This window comes from Oryctolagus cuniculus, chromosome 14 (genome assembly GCF_964237555.1).
Source record: "Oryctolagus cuniculus chromosome 14, mOryCun1.1, whole genome shotgun sequence".
NCBI classification, from domain to species: Eukaryota; Metazoa; Chordata; class Mammalia; order Lagomorpha; family Leporidae; genus Oryctolagus; species Oryctolagus cuniculus.
In genome coordinates, this window is record NC_091445.1 from 398647 (window position 1) to 417884 (window position 19238).

Below are 19238 nucleotides of genomic sequence, written 5' to 3' on the forward strand. Positions count from 1 at the left end.
ACAAGATGTGGGGCTGCCAACCATCTATCTCTTTGCCAACCGTTTCAATTTTATGTCTTCTTTTTTAAACATGAATAATTTGACTTCATGTCTTTTTAAATATTGTACTTATTTATTTGAGAGGTAGAATTACAGACAGAGAGGAAGAGACAGAGGGAAAGGTCTTCCACCTGCTGGTTCATTCCCCAAATGGCTGCAACAGCTGGAGCTGGTCTGATCCGAAGCCAGGAGCTTCTTCCAGGTCTCCCATGTGGGTGCAGAGGCCCAAGCACTTGGCAATCATCTGCTTTCCCAGGCCACAGCAGAGAGCTGGATCCGAAGAGCAGCAGCCAGGACTTGAACCGATATCCACATGGGATCCCGGCACCGCAAGTAGAGGCTTAGCTCACTACGCCACAGCATCAACCCCTATGTCTTTTTAAAAATGTGATCACAGGGCCAGTGCTGTAGAACAGTGGGTAAAGTAGTGCTGGCATCCCATATGGGTGTCGGTTCAAGTCCTAGCTGCTCCATTTCTGATTCAACTCCTTGCTGTGGCCTAGGAAAGCAGTGGAAGATGGCTCAAGTCCTTGGGCCCCTGCACCATGTGAGGGACCTGGAGGAAGCTCTATGCTGCTGGCTTCAGATTGGCCCAGCTCCGACCTTTGTGGCTGTTTGGGGAGTGGACCAGCTAATGGAAGACTCTCTCCCTCCCTCCCTCCCTCTCTCCCTCTGCCTCTCTATAACTCTTTTCAAATAAAATCTTTTAAAAAATGTAATTGTATCATCATCTCCCAGAATTTAAGATTTTACTTTTTTTTCATTTTTTAAAAAAAGATTTACTTATTTGAAAGAGTTGCAGATGGTGGCAATGGCCAAGGGCTGAACCAAAACCAGGAGCGAGGAGCTTCATCCAGGTCTCCCTTATGGGGCCCAAGGACTTGAACCATCCTCCGCTGCTTTTCCCAGGCACATTAGCAGGGAACTGGATCAGAAGTGGAGCAGCAGGGACACTACCGGAGCCCATATGAGATGCCGGCATCTCAAATGGGCGGCTTTATCCGCTAAACCACAACACCGGCCCATATTGTATTTATTTGAAAGTTAGAATCACAGAGGAAGAGGGAGATACACAAAGAAAGATCTTCCACTTGCTGGTTCAGTCCTCAAAGAGCCTTAACAGCTGGGCTGGAGCCAGGTTCCAGGAACTGCCTCTGGATTCTCACATGGATGGCAGAGGCCCAAGCATTTGGCATCTTCTGCTGCTTTCCCAGGTGCACTGGCATGAGGCTGATCGGAAAGCAGAGCAGCTGGGACTCAAACCAGCACTCATACAGGATGCTGGCATCACTGCGGCAGCTTAACCCACTTCACCATGGTGCCAGCCTCCCCCTGCAGCTCTGGCCCAGCCCGTCCTCATGGCCATAGCAGCCCTCTGAGAGCTTTAAAACTGCAGCTTATATAATCTACAGTTTTCCCAGATAACATATGATAAGGAAGGCAGGTTTATGACAGGGACACTAAGTTGGCTTAGTGCTGATAAGTCAATAAATGTAACTCAAAAATCAAGAAATGAAACAGGGAAATCTATAGATCATTTGAATAGGTATAGAAAAAATATATAACAAAGTTCAGTACCTTTCATAATTAAACAAAATATTCTTAGCAAACTAAGAATCAGAAATCCCTTACATGGATGAAGAATGAAAACCTCACAACAAACATCAGTTTTTTAAAGATTTATTTATTTCAAAGTCATAGTTACACAGAGATAAAGGGAGAGAGAGAGATCTTCCATCTGCTGGTTCACACACCCCAAATGGCCACAACAGTCAGAAATGGGCCAGTCTGAAGCTAAGAGCTTCCTCTGGGTCTCCTTTGTGGGTACAGGGGCCCAAGGACTTGGGCCACCCTCCAATGCTTTCCCAGGCACACTAACAGGGAGTTGGATTTGAAGTGTAGTAGCTGGTACTTGAACAGGTACCCATACGGGATGCCGGCGCTACAGGCAGTGGCTTTGCCCATGACATCACAGTGCCAGCCCACAAACATCATTTTTAATGGTGTTACAAAGAATGAGGCAAAAATGTCTGTTTTCACCTCTTCTGTTCAATTTTTATTGGTGATACGAACCATTGCAAAGGCAAAGAGGCAGCAAAAACTGTTCCTATTTCCAGATAACAGGATGATTTACACTTTCAAAATCCCAAGGACTCTACAAACAACTATTAGAATAAATTAAATTATCAAGGTATCAGAATACAATATGAAAAATTCTGCAGTATCTTATAATGGCAGTAAACAATGGGAAAATAAAAGCTTTAAAACCTCATATACAGCAGTGCCCAAAACTTTGATAATTAATAATAAATCTATCAAAAGACATCAGAGACTTGAGATTAAGAACTGAAACACTAGTGCCACGGCTCACTAGGCTAATCCTCCACCTGCGATGCCAGCACACCGGGGTTCTAATCCCGGTCGGGGCACCGGATTCTGTCCCAGTTGCTCCTCTTCCAGTCCAGCTCTCTGCTGTGGCCTGGGAGTGCAGTGGAGGATGGCCCAAGTCCTTGGGCCCTGCACCCACATGGGAGACCAGGAGAAGCACCTGGCTCCTGGCTTCAGATCAGCGCAGTGCAGTGACCGCAGCATGCCGGCTGCAGCGGCCATTGGAGGGTGAACCAACGGCAAAAGGAAGACCTTTCTCTCTGTCTCTCTCTCTCTCACTGTCCACTCTGCCTGTCAAAAAGAAAAAAAAAAAAAAAAAAAAAGAACTGAAACACCCAAGTAAATGGAAAAGCATGCCGTTTTCCAAGACTAGAATATCATAAAGATGGAAATTCCTCTTAAATTGTCCTATAGATTTAATACAATCCTCTAACAAAATTCCAACAGCTCTCAAAATTAGAACTTGTAAGCTAATTCTAAGATGTACATGGAAATGCAAAGGAACCAAACATGTAAAGCAATTTAAAAAAAGTTAAAAAAAAATTGGAGTACTTACCCTGACATCAAATCTTCCTGTAAAGTTATGGTTATTAAGAGATTTTGTTATTGCCTGAAACATAGATGCCAGTGTAAAATAGAGACCAGAGCAAACCTCATTGTGTTGGTATATCCAAATGAAGCTCCTGGCTTAGGCCTGGCCCAGCGGCCCTGGCCGTTGCATCTATCTGGAACATGTACCAGTGAATAGAAGTTTCTCTCTCTCTCTCTGTAACTCTGAATTTCAAATAAACAATTAAATCTTTTTTAAACATTAAAAAAATACAAGGAAATGAGCTGTCTTCTCTATTCTTTTTTGCATTCCATCCCCATAATTTTTCTTAGCTACATTATTTCCAAATTATCCGAAGTTATATTTATAGTCTGTTCTGCAACCATAACTTCTGCCAATATTAAACATACAACTTGCTTTCCTTTAGGTAAACAGCTCTTCAGATAGAACAAGACGAGGGGTGCTGACAACACGAGCAGGGTATGCACACGTGGATACTGATTACATTACTCCCTGTGTACATGAGTATGATTCACTTTCTATAATAAAAGGTTATTAAAGTAATGCAAAGACGTAACAGAGAATCCTCCCAGGTCAAAGTACATGAATTGACTACGAAGGCAGGAAGGAAGGAGGGCAGGCAGGCAGGCAGGTAGGTAGGCAGGTACGAAGTGTGGTTGTAGTCAAGACATTTGGTTTGATTACTAAACTTCCTACAGGAAAATGGAGAGACATTTGACTTGGCAGATGATATTCTCATGTTCTGCATATTTGTAACCTAAAACTTAGTGCTTTAATCGTCTTTTCCCTCGGTGCTTTCTACATTATGTCAAACCTTCCTCTTTTTCACTAGCTTTATATTTAATACTTCCCAGTCAGTTCTTGATAATTTATTGGTTCTGTAAGAGGTGCTGTCTTATCTGTGAACAAACATCATCAAGCATGTGATTTTGGAACCCTTTCCTTACCACTAAAATCTCCCGTTAAGAGGCCATGTTCTTGTATTACCACCTACTCTTTGATTTCATTTTATTACGTGTTTTAAGGTTTAATTTATTTATTTGAGAGGCAAAGTTGGCGGGGGGAGACAGAGGTCCTCCATCTGCTGGTCTACTCCCCAAAGAGCCACAACAGCCAGAGCTGGGAGCCAGGAGCCAGGAGCTTCTTCTTGGTCTCCCACGTGGTTCAGGAGTCAAGGACTTGGTCCACCTTCCACTACTTTCCCAGGCCAGAGCAGAAAGCTGGATTGGAAGAGGAGTAGCCAGAACACGAATCAGCAGCCATATGGGATGCCGGCTACAGGCTTAGCCTACTATGCCACCATGCCAGCCCCCTTGTTTCATTGTTAATAAATTATTTTAAGAGAAAGAGAATGTTTATGATTAAGTTACTATCTTCTGGAGCGGGTTTGTCGCCCCCTCTTCTGCCTGGTGACGGTGGCTTTCATTCACCCACCGTGTTAACACGGTGTGTTCCTCTGCTTGCCACACCATTCCCTTTTGCTCATGCTTGCACAGTCCACACTCCACAGTGGTGGTTCTCAACGGCCTTCTGCCCTCCGATGGCCCTGCTGATGCTCTGTCAGAGACCCACAGCTGTGCAGCCAGGGCTGCTTCTGGCGTTCAGCAGGGAAAGGTCAGAATGGTCTAAATAACGGCGACCCACAGCTGCCCAAAGAATGATCTGGCCTCAAATGTCACGTGTCCATACTGAGGAACCTTGTTCTAGGGCCAGCTACTTGTGCAACACACGTAGACGCAGGGATTATCCTTGTTAACCCTCCTGTTTTTCTTCCTCTAACAACAACTTTGGAGCTGAACTCCAAGTTCTCCTCAGTAGACTGGGAACACAGGTGGGGGGGAGAAGGGAGAATTCTCCTGGGGCTGGGTGTACCTGTTGTTATAGTTCCTGAGCTTTGCTCTATTTTTTGAGATTGTTTTATATCCAGAAAGCCTCCTCCTGAGTCAGGCAGCAATTACTCCCATGCCTTCACATCACTTCCCTGATTCAGCCAGAACCACAGTCATGATGGGCCGGGACAGTTTTTTCTGTTGTTCCTGACACCTGCTGGGACAGGGGCTCTCCCCACATTTCTTTGACTTTTCTCCAGTCTGTCTACCAGCCACCTGCACCCATGTCTCTCCTGCTTAGGAGCTATTAAATGCTGAGTCAGATTACCCCACTCCTGTCTTGCTTGATAGATAGAGAGCAGTGGTGGGCTGAGGGCGCTAGAGTTAAAATCTTCTGTTTGGTTCTTTTGGGCTGTATTTTTCAGGGCCGATGCATACAGTTATTCTTCCTTTGCTTCATTACTAGTAGTGAAAATCCTCTCTCCCTCTCTCCTTTCATCGCTCCCCACTCCCTCTCTGTCAAGTAGTGAGGGGAATTTGGTGTCCAGCCACCATCTTCACTCAGTATTCTCCTACTACAGCACTGGATGGTAAGATAAACCAGATTAAATATTTGATCACCGTGGTAGTACTTTATTATTGATCTTGGATGGCTACAAGACCAGACCAACAGGAAGCACGGTGTCTGGGAGCTGACACAGGTTAGTTACTGTGAGGAGGCATATAAGCAAGAAATTAGAACCAAGTGCAAGATTTCCTAGAGGAGGCTTGTAAATACACCCTAAACAAGAAGTGGAAGGAATAAACCTTGCAACAGCCAAGTCAGGTGGACTACTTGCCCAAGATGTCCGACACCTCAGGATGAGGAACGGACCTCGCGGCACCGCTGACCACATGGCTCCAGCCAGTGCTTCCTTCCCGGTGTCTCTCACCGAGGCTGCTTCCAAGGTTGTCCCAGCCTATTTCTCCCAGCTGTCTCCGCTCTCACAGAGCAGGGACACAGGATGGGACGAGGGGGAGAGACGCCTAAGTATTCTTCGAAGTCCAGCTTGCCTCTCCTGTACCTAGTTTCCTCTGCATCCATGTTTTCTTCTCCTGAGTCACAGACAGCAAACCTCTCAGCGTTCTCTGATCACGTGGGGGAACCCACAAGCCTCCATGTTTCAGGATCCCCGGCCTTCTGCCTTCAAATGTGCAGGGCGTAAAGCCGTGTGCACCGCACGTTCCGAGGCCCGGCAGGAGCTGCATGCATTCCAAACACCCAGGTTCACCAGCAGTCACTGACCACGGCAGGGTGCAGGGCACCACTGTCAGCAGTAGTCCACGTTCACAACGCCTTGGGTGGACACGTTTCCCACAGGCAATCACCGCCCAGGCCCAGCTACCCTGCAGGGCCTGGCAGCCAGACGCGAACATCCACTCTCGGCCAGCAGAGGGCCGACTCCACCAGGGCCCAAGGCTGACCGCGGGGGACGGCGAGCCCGCCCAAGGTGCTGCGTGGACCGGCGCGTGAAGGGACGCCGCGCGAACTCCACCCCCCCACCCCCCGCCCAGCTCCCGCGCGAACTTGCAAGAAATTCCGTGGATTTCTCAACGGTTAGTTCTGTGGCTATTTAAGAGCTAACGTTGCCGGTCGGTGGTTAAGTCTCACGGTGGCTGGCCACTGGGGCAGCCGCGCTGCGGCCAGGTCGGAGGGCCTCCCGCGGCGTCCAGGCTCCGGCTTCCAGAGGCTGTCGCGGGCTGCTTGGAGGAGTTTGAACGACTCGGCAACCAGCCAGCAGCAGATCGGCTTTTGAAGAAACTATTCTCAGGGACGTGACCCTGAGGAGGCCACGCACCGGCCTCACAGCTGGCGGGCAGTCGACCGCAGAGCCGCGGATGTGCAGCCCACCTCGCTAATGCGGGAGTCCAGGCTCACAGCAACCATAACCTCCCCGAGCGGCCAAGCCTCCACAGCCACCGCCCTAGATCGGCTTGAAGCGCTTTGTCCAGAGCAAGGCCAGCTCGGAGCTGGAACCCCGGATCTCCCACGTTGGGGGGCAGTGACCCAGAGCCCCCCCCCCCCAAGTGCGCATAAGCAGGAAGGCGGCGTGGGGAGCGTAGCCAGGCTTCGCCCTTGCGAAGGCTAAAGACCCTCGTGCCACCACCACCACCTGCTCCTCCTGGGCGCCCTGTGCCCTTCTCGGCCACAGCTGAGGTCACTCGGACTCGGTCTCCGGCCTGCGGGTCCCTGTGAGCTCACACCACCTCTGACTCCGCAGTCAGACAAGCACACCCTGGATCCGGGATGTGGCCCGTGCTTGCGGCAGCTGTATTTAACTACCTGCCACCGCGGTGTTAGCCCTTGCCAGACAGCCCACAGCTCAGTGTGTGTCGGGGGTGGGGGGGTGGGTCACCATCAGCCGCAGGACTGCATCAATTCCTGCGGCTGCCAGGCCACACTGGAGCATCCAATCAAGTGTACGCACGGAGCCCTCCAAGGGACACAAACAGGCTAAAGCCTTACTTACATAAGGAGATACCCGTCTCTGTTCCGCGCTGAGGCTTCTGGATATAAATTCGACTGAGTTTTATGCCGGTATAAAGATTAGTAATAATAACAACAATAGTTTTTAAAAAGACTACTTCCTGTTGAAGGTCTCGGTGTCTCTGTTCACGGAATTCCCGCCAAAACATCAGCTGGGTGTCCCGCAACGCGCTCCAATTCTGACCGACCTGGAGTCAGCTTGGGGCCCACGCGTGAAGCCCCGCAGGAGTGTCCGCCTCTGCGGCACCACCAGCACGCGCGGCCGCCGGCGGCTGCCTGTAGGCTTGGGGTCTCCCACACCCCTCTCCTCCGGACACAGTTACATTCTGGAAAGCCCTTGCTCACTCGCGTGCGTTTGTTATAAGGGGCGGTCAGCCCGAGGGGACGCCGGGAGCCCGGCGCCTGCACCCGGGCCCCGCGGCCGCGGCCCAGCCGAGCACAGAGCCGCCCGCGCCTTGGCGAGGAGCGCCCTCCAGGGGGCGCCCCGGCGACGCGCGCCCTTTCCCGCCTCTCCCCTACCGGAAGCCGCCGATCGAGGGGCTCGCAGAGGATGTCCTTGATGTACAAACACCCCTCCCCCGACCCCAGAAGTCCGACTGGGAAGGACGCGGGTCCGTTCCCCTCACCTGAGTGGCCCGCGGCCGGGGATCCGCACCCACCTCGGAGCGCACGGCCTCAGCCCGCGAGCAGCGCGCCGGCAAGACGGAGGCGCCGGCCGCCGGCCGCCTTCTCCTCGCGGCGCAGGGGCGGCAGCGCAGCTGCAGGCCGCCCTCGCTCGCCCACACCGGATTCCGCTTGGGATGCTTACCCGGGGCCGGGGGAGCCTACCCCGAGGCCACGCCGGCCTCCAGTGCTCCTGCCCTGCGTAAAGGACAGGGCCTGTACGTGGGTCAGTCTGGAGGCCAGCCTCATCCTGAAAGTCTCTGTCCGTGCAGAACCTGCAGACGCGGCTTTCTCTCGAATTTCGCAAGACCTGCTGCTGTGGTTTCAGACTTGTGCCGCGCCTGGCTTTGTTCCCAGCAGGAGGGGTGATACCATGGCCCACCGTTCCCAACCCTCTGTCCCTTGCTGCTTCCCAGAGTAGGGGTCAGCAAACGTACACCATCTGTCTCCCTGCTTCTCTTGGCGCTACGGCTGATGGAGTCCTGGCCAAGGACAGGTAAGCAGGCGTCTCCGAGGAAGTTTAGGGAAAGTTTTCTTCTGGCCAAGGAGACAGGTGCAGTGCCTATGTTCTCATCCCCTCAGCCCTACCTTGAACTCAGCCGTGGGAGAGGCCGGCAGAACTGGGCGGCTCTCCTTGACCTCGCTGAGCGGCAGAGCCAATGCCAACCTCGATGGAGAATAAAAGTGTGTAAGCCACATGATGTCAGGGCTCCATGACAAAGCCCTGGAATTCACGCCATGATACATATTTAACTAGTTCCATGTTGCTTGTAATTTTTTAAAGATGTATTTATTTATTTGAAAGGTAGAGTTAGAAAGAGATCTTGTGTCTGCAGGTTCATTCCCCAATTGATGGCATACGCTGTCGCTGGGTGGGAGGAGGCTAGGAACTGCACCGTGGTCTCCCACGGCAGGGGCAGGGACCCAAGAAGTTGGGCAGTCTTCTGCCTTCGCAGGCACAGTAGCAGGAAGCTGGTTGGAAAGAGAACAGCTGGGCTCAGACTGGGCCCATGTGGGATGTGGGTGTCACAGGCAGCAGCTCAACGCACTGTGCTACAACACCTGCCCTTGTGACTGTTTTCTGATGACGGCACACCTCCACAAGTTGAACTCCTTGAACTGAACCGTCCACCTGCTTCTGAATTCTCACAATCCCTGAGTAGGTTTGGATAATCAGAAAAGTGCTTTCTAGAGAAATCTTTTCACATGACCTTAGGGTTCCACAAAAGCTGCAACCCAGATTATGTCAAAATTTTTGGAAAACAGTGCTTTTGGGAGCCAAATCAGCACCACCACCACCACTCGCCTAACACACTCTGAGCAAAATCAAGACATCCCTACTCACAGAAAAGGAGGAATAGGATGAACTGGAGGAGCAGGTGGATGTTTTGGCCTCATTTGTGCCTACCCATCAAGAAGCGTGAAACCGAGAGAAGGGATCTGTATACCTAGGTGTGGAGTGAGCAGGAGGGCTGCCTCTGTTGCGTTTAGGCCCGCCAATACCAGGGTGTCCTGTCCGGGGTGTTACGTGTGGTTGTGCCAGAGAACTCTTGCTGGGCCATGTATAAAGAAAAGAAGTTTGACTGACTGTAAGGAGCAGAAATTAAACAGCTTTACCATAATATTAACAAGAAATAAGCAAGAGCTGAGCCAACTGCAGGAGATCTGCATGGACTTGATAGGAACCACCCTTGGCCCACACACCCTCCTGGGGACCTTATCAGCCCTATGCTGACTGCCAAAACTGTATATAAACTGCTCTCTGAAGAGGCCCAGAGAGACTCTGAACACTCTCGTGAGAGCGCAGAGTGAAAGCTCCGGTTGGCCCACTGCACTCAGCCCTTCCCACAAGAGAGTTCTCGCAGCCAGCCCTGTGCTCACCTCATGCTGAGGCTCTGAGCTAGCCTGACTTGAAGCCCTGCTCGCCCAAAGCCGAGACGCTACTCGCCGTCTGAGACCTGCGTTCTGCTCAGCGGCACCACCCATGCGGATGCCGTGAGAGTCTGCCCTCTGTGGCTAAGACATGGGTGAGGAACACCAGAGGTACTTTGGGAACCCTGGGTGGTCCGTTCGCCCAGTGTGTTGTGAGAATTAGAATGTGTGACTTCCCCACTGCATGATAAAATCCTTATTGGAACCAACATTGCCTCGTTGCCCATGCTACGCTCGCAACACTAACACAATTCTGGCCAGCTTGATGCCAGCCTGGCTGTGTCACAGGATGGTACTAAAGCAGGAGAACCAACCAAGAGTAGAAGGGACTAAGTACACGAGGCAGCCGCCTTCTCTAACAACCTGTTCCTCTGAGAACTTCTTGGTCCCGTGGACCTGCTTCAGTTCCTTCTAAGGGTGGTGCCCCTGACCTAATAACCTTCCACTAGGCCTCACTTTTAAAGATCCACCATCAGTAAATACCACTGCACCTAGGACCAAGCTTCTAGCACAGGAGCCTTGGGGGGACACACAGAGCATATCCAAACCAGAAACATTCCTCTTCACTAGGCTATATTTCTTTTTCTTTTTCTTGGAAGGAGAAGGACACCTAGACAGAAACCACAAACTCTTTCCCTCTCCCTTTATTCCCTTTTCAGCTTAATGCCAGGTCATGGCACGTACCAGTCATGCTTTGAGCTCTCTGCCCAAACTGAGATGATCTGGTGCTCCAACCTATTTTAGTTCCCAAAGGAAGACAGATGGTTCCCTCGGCGATGGCTGGGTGGAGACAGAAGTCTTTGTCTATAGCCTGGGCCCAAGCTCCTGTGGGGCTTCCAGCATCTGGGCAGGGCCAGATGCTGTCCTGGTTGCTTTCCTTACCTTCTTTAGGGCATAAATTATGAACTCATGGAGGCATACATTCTAATTTTGCTAAACTTTTGTCAGTGCGCATAGGTCAAATTTCTACCCAAATTGTTTAAGTGACACATACCTGAAAAGTGCAGCGCGCAGGAGCGCTCCACAAAGAGGCAGAGAGCAGGGTCACAGTTGGCATATATGTTCCTCTCCCTTGGGGAAGATGTGCAGCCCGTCTTTCTGGAAGGGGCACAGAGACCTTGCTAACAGCTTGCTTGAGAACAGCAGGTCACTCTTCACCCATTCACTTTCCAGGAGAAGGAAAAATTGCATTAGAAGTGTCCTACCCAGCTAAGGAGATTGTACAAAAAACTTCTAACGTACTGCCAATGAAGTGGCGCATGTTACCAAAGTCTGAAAAGTGCAAAGTGGAGGAGGGGAAACATCAAATTTGAGGGGTGAGCCAAGCCCAGAGACTTCCCAGTGCTCAGTAGGCCTTGAGGGCAGGTCTTTGGGAGCATCAATAATGACAGCTTCAGCTCAGTCCAGGTGGGACAAATGTGGAAAGACCTGGAACCTTCCACAGGAGGCAGGACCTATAGGCATTAGAGATCCCAGAGTAGAGGGGCATTCTATAGCACAGGGTTAGAACATAAAGCAAAGGTACAGAATGCAGGGAAGCCAAGACCACACAGTACCTAGGAAGCTGCTGTAGTTCATTCAGTGTTAGGTTCTGGAGCTGGGGCCATGAGTAGGACCGGTGTTGCTTCCTTTATCTGTTTTTGAAGAGCACGCTTTGCTGGTTTCCCAGATCATTCCTTTATGTTGAACCATTTGCAGCCTCATAAATGTTTGGAGGGTTTAGCTTAAAGTCAAGTCTATGTATTACTGAGAGTTCCATGGATATTTCCAGCTAATGTTTATAAAATATTAGCTTTTTTTTTTTTTTTTTTTTTTTTTTTTTTTTTTTTGACAGGCAGAGTGGACAGTGAGAGAGAGAGACAGAGAGAAAGGTCTTCCTTTGCCGTTGGTTCACCCTCCAATGGCCGCCGCGGCCGGCGCGCTGCGGCCGGCACACCGCGCTGATCCGATGGCAGGAGCCAGGTGCTTCTCCTGGTCTCCCATGGGGTGCAGGGCCCAAGCACCTGGGCCATCCTCCACTGCACTCCCTGGCCACAGCAGAGAGCTGGCCTGGAAGAGGGGCAACTGGGACAGAATCTGGCGCCCCAATCGGGACTAGAACCCGGTGTGCTGGCGCCGCTAGGTGGAGGATTAGCCTATTGAGCTGCGGCGCCGTTAAGCCACTTTTATTTAGAGTCCTCTGTTTCATTCATTGTAATTTGCAGCAGATACAATGAAAGGCCCGCACACATGTCTACCAATGGGGACAGTAGTTCTGTATTAAAAGATTGCCTATCCATGGATTGCCCTGAGCATTTGCTCCATAGCTTTCTCTTCAATGGAGTTGCTCAAGAGAAGTGGGGAGGGTCCCCTTGGACCATTTTCCTTGTCATCTTTCATACTTGCCTGATAGGATCTCATTCAACTCCTGCAAAGATCCCCTCCTCCTCCCTTTTTCATTTCTTTCTGGACTCTCCCGACTGATTTCTGTATCTGGAGCTTATGCAGAGATAGACATCCATCTGAGCTAGCAAGAGTGAGAGGCTGGAGTTGGGAGAGACCAATGGGAGAGGGAGATTGGAGAGCTGACCACTGAGCCAGACCCTGCGTTTGCAGTGAAGGTTCCCTCCACCCTACCTGCTAAACAACGTATACTAGTGAGGGAGAAGTGGTCCTCATACTTGGATCAAAACTAGTTTTGTTGTTGTTCCATCCTTTCTTGGGCTTTCATTGACTCCTTTATGAACCGGTCCCCAGCTAGGAAAATCTCAGGATGGGCCTCATGCCCACTGCAGCGAGGCTGTTTCTACATTAGTGAGTACTGTTCTAAGGAAGACGAATTCTTTAAAGGAAAACACTATTCCAAAAACAGTTCATATCCACTCCTCAACTGACTCCACAAAGCTGGGAGAGGTCTACAGAGAGCAATGGGAAACCATAGAGAGGAAAATGGAGAGATGGTGAAAGCAGGTCGGGAGACAGCCGACGTCTCTCTGATAGACAACTTGGTTCTAATTTCTAGAGAGAGGGGCCAGCACTGTGGTTTAGTAGGCTAAGCCTCCGCCTACAGCACCGGCATCCCATATGGGCGGCAGTTTGTGTCCGGCTGCTCCTCTTCCAATCCACCAATCCAGGTCTCTGCTTATGAACTTGAAAAGCAGTGGAAAATCTTATTTGCCAAGTGCTTGAGCCCCTGCACCCATGTGAGAGACCCAGAAAAAGAAGCTCCTGGCTCCTGGCTTTGGATCAAGCCCAGCTCCAGCTGTTGTGGCCATCTGGGGAGTGAACCAGCAGATGGAAGACCTTTCTCTCTGTCTCTCCCTCTCTCTGTCTATAACTCTGCCTCTCAAATAAATAAATACATAAATAAACAAAATATTTAATTTCTAGAGAGATTCCAACCATTAAGTGTGGAGACTTCCAGAAACAAAGAAGGAAAATGCTTAGTTTTGGGGATAAGAGCAGCAGCCCACGTGAAACTACATCAGTAGGAATGTGACATCTGTCAGTCAGTCTGCTTGGGACTTCTTACCTTTTAAATCTGTGTTCTTCAGGACTTCAGATTTCAGTCCAGTAAAATTTTTTCCTTCAGCTCCTGCACGCAGTCCTGGCCTTAATGCTCAGATGGCCTCAAACCTACCCTTGTTCATGAAAAACCCAGGTTTTCCACCTGCCACTCCCTTTCCCCAGCACCCTTCTGGTGCAGTTGCCGCACGAGTGCCTCTGTCCAGTCCCTGGAGTCACCATCATGATTACCTACTGGGGCTTCCTCAGCCAACATGAGATGTTCCCAGACACTTACAAAATCTGGGGCAGCACTGACGGGCTGTGCTTGGGGGAAGACGGTCACTAGGACAGAGGTAACAGTGATGCCTGCCTCCTTGGTGGAAAGGCCTCCACTGGAGTCCCAGGTAGCCAAGGTATGGAAAGCACAGTCATCACTGGCGTTGATGATGTCATGAAGCAACCTTTGCAGGGAACCAGCTCCACAAAGGCCTACAAGAAGTGCATCCAAAATATACAAAATCAAAGTCAAACTTGAAGATATGACATGGCTGTAGGAGAAAAGCACCTCCCACTTTCAGAAATTGCCACTTCTTTTTGCTGAAGAAACGGGTCCAGGTGGCAGGGCAGCTCTGCTGGACTGCGTGAGGGTGGTGTGACCCCATGTGTGATTTCTCCTTGTGCATGGCTCAGAAAGGGGGAAATGTTAACAAGCGGGGCGATTGCTTTGGATCTGTCATGACGAGCTGTTGTTTGTCATCCACACAACACCAAGACTAAAGACAAATGGGAATGATGTCATCTTGAACTCCTTTATTTTGACCACTATTTATTTGAAGTGAAGGTATTGTTCTTGAGGAAAAAAATCATCTGTCTAAAACTAAATGCATTTAAATAGAAATGAAAGGGAAAGCTCCACAGCCCAAACTGTTCTCAGTAGACCCTGTGACGTCCCACTCAGATCACTTGCCATGGTGTCTGCAAAGTGTATTCTTCCCTCACCCTGCGCCTTAAGGGCTGAGCAGAGCATGGGCCCTCCGCCTGCCCCTCTTGGCCTTTCACAGGAGCGATCATCCATATAGCATTTGCCGGAAGCTAGGTGGGACCAACTATCACTTGCAACTTCTTGTTTAAAAATTGTGAAGTTTAGGGGCTGGCACTGTGGCGTAGCAGGTAAAGCCACCGCCTCCAGTGCCGGCATCCCATATGGGCGCCAGTTCGAGTCCCGGCTGCTTCACTTCCGATTCAGCTCTCTGCTGTGGCCAAGGAAAGCAGTACAAGATGGCCCAAGTCCTTGGGCCCCTGCACCAACGTGGGAGACCCTGAGGAAGCTCCTGGCTCCTGGCTCTGGATTGGCCCAGCTCTAGCCATTGCAGCCAACTGGGGAATGAACCAGCAGATGGAAGACCTCTCTGTTTGTCTCTCCTTCTCTATCTGTGTAACTCTGACTTTCAAATAAATAAATATTTTAAAAAATTGTGAAGTTTAAAAGGATGAAAAAAATAGTGTGCCAGAAAGAGAGGACTGCTCAGCACTGGAAGATATAAATTTGACACAGCTGGGAACTACAATAGGAAAGTACGACTCTTCACTGATACTATGAAAAAATATTTTTGCTTTTTAAAAAAGATTTATTTATTTATTTTAAAGATAGAGTTACAGAGAGAAGGAGAAAGAGGGAGACAGAAATAACTTCCATCCACTGGTTCACTCCTCAAATGGCTGCAAGGGCTAGGACTAGGCCAGGGCTAGGCCAGGCCGAAGCCAGCAACCTGGAACTCCAACCAGGTCTCTTTTGTGGGTGGCAGGAGTCCAATTACTTTAGCAGGGAACTGGATGGAAAGTGGAGCAGCTGATCCTTGAACCTGTGCTCATATGGGATGTTGGCATCACTGGCGGTAGCTTAACCCACTGTGCCACAACACCGGCAACGATGGCTGGAAAACCATCTTGCAGTAAAGCATCAGAAGTTTAAATAATTATATGGTGTGGCCCAAAACAGATAGTGTCGTTTATGCTGATACAAAGGAAAGCAGTGGACAAGTTTGGTGCCTGTGCTTGGGAGCCAGGTTCCAAAGTCCAGGTTTCAGCTCTGCTGCTTCCAAGGTTCATGAACTCAGGCATGCTACTTAACGCCCGTCTCTGTAGCTTGAGCATTTGTCAAGCACACTTTACAGGACAGCTTTCCTCTCAGAAATGCCAATCAAAGAAGGTAATGTATAGAGCACTAGAAATGTGGCTGAGTTGTGGGAAGTGCTATGTGAACATTTATTGTTGTTATGGTGACTCCCCATTTTCACGCATGACTCATGACGACAAAAACCAATAAAAGTGAAGGTCAGAGGCCTCACTTTTTTTTTTTTTTGCATTAGTAAATGTGCAGTGTGATGTGATTATTATAAGGTGACAACTACTCCAAAGGGGCACAGATGATTAGTTTGTACAACTAGCATTCTTTTGACATACATTTTGGGAACGATACAGAAGTTGTCTGAAGAAGATAAAGCTAGGGGTTGACGGTGTGGTGTAGCAGCTAAAGCTGCTGCCTGTGACGCCAGCATCCCAGATGGATGCCAGTTCATGTCCTGGCTGCTCCACTTCCAACCCAGCTCCCTGCTACAGGCCTGGGAACAATGGAAGATGATCCAAGTACCGGGCCCTTCCACCCATGTGGGAGACCAGAAGAAGCTCTTGGCTCCTGCCTTCGATCCGTCACAGCCCTGGCAGTTGCAGCCATCTAGAGAGTGAAACAGCAGATAAAGATCTCTCTCTCTCTCTCTCTCTCTCTCTCTGTAAATCTTTCAAAATTAACTAAAATCATTAAAAAAAAAAAAGAAAAGAAAGTGAAACTGGACCACGAGAGTTTCTTTGCTGCTGGCTTTTGCAGCTGTGCACCTGCCGGCATTCTCAATGGAGCAGAGTTTGGGAATGAAAGTTTTCAAACCTTGGTCTAAAGCTTTTTGTTCTAGGAACCTTATAATGCTTATGTGAATTAATATCTATAAGCTTTTGTACAATCTGCAACTTCTGTTCTGAGATGTTTAACTCTTCAGACTTCAAGGGCCATTCTTGATGACAATTTCTATGCCTTTGAATTTATATACTCGTTCTTCTTTTCCTTTTGACAAGCTCATAGTATTGCTAGCTTCGCCTGTTTTCTTTACTAGGCAAGGTTCATATAGGCAGGTATCGTGTCTGTGTACTGGTTGGTATATCTCCAGTGCCATCCACAGCACCCTGCACATAATGAGCATTTCAAAGAATTGGGTGAGGTGACGGCGATAAAGGCTGCAGCATGCAGCAATGGAGTGCTGTAAAATGGGCAGATTCTGGGGCAAAATCCAGCTTTTCTCATTTTTATGTGTTCCACAGCAAGTTGCCTTACATGCTTTCGTTTGTCTTTGTAAAATGATACTACCGGGTCGGCGCCGCGGCTCACTAGGCTAATCCTCCACCTTGCGGTGCCAGCACACCGGGTTCTAGTCCCGGTTGGGGCGCCGGATTCTGTCCTGGTTGCCCCTCTTCCAGGACAGCTCTCTGCTGTGGCCAGGGAGTGCAGTGGAGGATGGCCCAGGTGCTTGGGCCCTACACCCCATGGGAGACCAGGAAAAGCACCTGGCTCCTGCCATCAGATCAGCGCGGTGCGCCGGCCACAGCGGCCATTGAGGGGTGAACCAACGGCAAAAGGAAGACCTTTCTCTCTGTCTCTCTCTCTCTCACTGTCCACTCTGCCTGTCAAAAAAAAAAAAAAAAAAAGATACTACCTATTTCATAAGGATTATGAGCTTATAGCAAGAGGATAACTTGAATGTGCAGTACTTTCTATGTACAGTGTTTCAACACACAGGGCTTTAAAATCCAGTGAAGTACAAGTCCTCTTTAAAAGTTTCCACATAAGAAAATAAGACAAGCAGAGGTATCAGGGAGCTACAACCTATGCCTGAGGGACTCATAAAAGGCAAAAAGGTCCTTAAGGCATCCTTAGGATTTCAACATGTAAAGCGAGTAGACAAATCCAGGTTAAACAAACAGGACATAGAGAGAGGTAAAATGGGACTCAGACTGACTGGATAAGGGCTGGTTACGTTGGGCTGAACGTGGGGTGTGTGAACCAGGGAAGTGAGAGATGTGCTGGCAATGCAGGGTGGGGCCCTGCTGCTAGAGTCACCTTCTCTGACCCAGCAGCCAGCCAGACACTCCCAGCAACGTGGGGCAGGCCTGTGGCACCACAGGAGGATCACCGTGCCAGGGCGTGGGTCTGCTCTAGGAGCCGGAGCACCCGGAGTGCTAAGACCAGGTGGGAGAGCTGTGCCTCCTCCAGGTGAGGGAGGGGAAGGTGGGAGAGCTGTCAGCTCCTCCAGGTGGGGAGGGGTGGGGGGGCAGGTGGGAGAGCTGTCACCTCCTCCAGGTGAGGGAGGGGTGGGGGGGCAGGTGGGAGAGCTGTCACCTCCTCCAGGTGAGGGAGGGGTGGGGGGCAGGTGGGAGAGCTGTCACCTCCTCCAGGTGAGGGAGGGGTGGGGGGCAGGTGGGAGAGCTGTGCCTCCTCCAGGTGGGGGGGGGGCAGGTGGGAGAGCTGTCGCCTCCTCCAGGTGGGGGGGGCAGGTGGGAGAGCTGTGCCTCCTCCAGGTGGGGGGGGCAGGTGGGAGAGCTGTGCCTCCTCCAGGTGGGGGGGGCAGGTGGGAGAGCTGTGCCTCCTCCAGGTGAGGGGGGGCAGGTGGGAGAGCTGTCGCCTCCTCCAGGTGGGGGGGGCAGGTGGGAGAGCTGTGCCTCCTCCAGGTGAGGGGGGCAGGTGGGAGAGCTGTCGCCTCCTCCAGGTGGGGGGGGCAGGTGGGAGAGCTGTCGCCTCCTCCAGGTGGGGGGGGGCAGGTGGGAGAGCTGTCGCCTCCTCCAGGTGGGGGGGCAGGTGGGAGAGCTGTCGCCTCCTCCAGGTTGGGGGGGCAGGTGGGAGAGCTGTCGCCTCCTCCAGGTGGGGGGGGCAGGTGGGAGAGCTGTCGCCTCCTCCAGGTGGGGGGGGGCAGGTGGGAGAGCTGTGCCTCCTCCAGGTGAGGGGGGGCAGGTGGGAGAGCTGTCGCCTCCTCCAGGTGGGGGGGGGCAGGTGGGAGAGCTGTCGCCTCCTCCGGGGGTGGGGTGGGGAGCGAGGGGCAGAGCTGTCGCCCAGGTGAGGGACGGGTGGGAGAGTCGGCGTCCTCGGCAGGTACCGGAGGGTAAAGGCCCACACAGGCAGGGCCGGCCCCGCGCAGCATAACCGGAGCCCTCCGCTAACGCTAACGGGGGTCTCGCAGGCGTGAGGGCGGTTTGCATCTCGCAGCCCCTCCTCCGGTCGCCTCCCCTCCCGCCGACCGTCAGCAGCGCTCGCTTAGGCCTGCCCCCTTCCTCCTCCTCCACCGTCGGCCCCGGCAGCCGCTCGGGCCACCCCACCCGGGACCCCCTATCGCCTCGGCCGGGCGGCTCCACGCGGACGTCCTCGCGGCTCTCGACCAATAGGCAGGCCCCGCTTCCGGGCCTCGAGCCGCGATTGGCTGGCAGCGCCGTGGTGCGAGGTGGTGCGGTGAGGCTGCCGGCCGAGGGGGAGCTGGAGGCGGTTGTTAGGGCGACCGTTCGTGACGTAGGCCGTTCGGCGGGCGGCCCCAAGCTGATTGGTCGTTCGATCGGACGATCCTTTTTTATTGGCCGCCGGCTCGTGCGCCAGCGAGCGTGCGTAAGCCGAGGCTCCTTCCGCCCCGCGTCTCCGTTGACTGAGACGAGCGGAGCTGGGCGTCCGGCGCCGGCGGCCTCTGGTGAGATCCTGAGGTGAGGTCGCGGTGGG

General features: G+C 51.5%; 2 protein-coding genes across 3 annotated transcripts in view; one reads left to right on the top strand and one right to left on the bottom strand.

Annotated features, from left to right (window-relative positions):
• Nucleotides 1-8100, bottom strand: part of ANKRD31 (ankyrin repeat domain 31) — a 201547-nt gene extending 193447 nt beyond the window's left edge. Inside the window, exon 1 of the mRNA XM_051838688.2 lies at nt 7338-8100. Within this exon, the coding sequence (XP_051694648.2) occupies nt 7338-7339 (2 nt within the window). The 5' untranslated portion in view covers nt 7340-8100. The remainder of the gene's footprint in view (nt 1-7337) is intronic.
• A 9610-nt stretch (nt 8101-17710) lies between these two features.
• The window catches only part of HMGCR (3-hydroxy-3-methylglutaryl-CoA reductase), a 34096-nt gene continuing 32568 nt past the window's right edge, over nt 17711-19238 (top strand). Inside the window, exon 1 of one of the 2 annotated variants that reach the window (XM_070056274.1) lies at nt 17711-17729. The gene's annotated coding sequence lies outside the window, so the exon portion shown is untranslated. Of the gene's footprint in view, nt 17730-19076; nt 19223-19238 lie in introns of those variants that run through there. The other variant, XM_051838684.2, reaches the window with a different exon arrangement.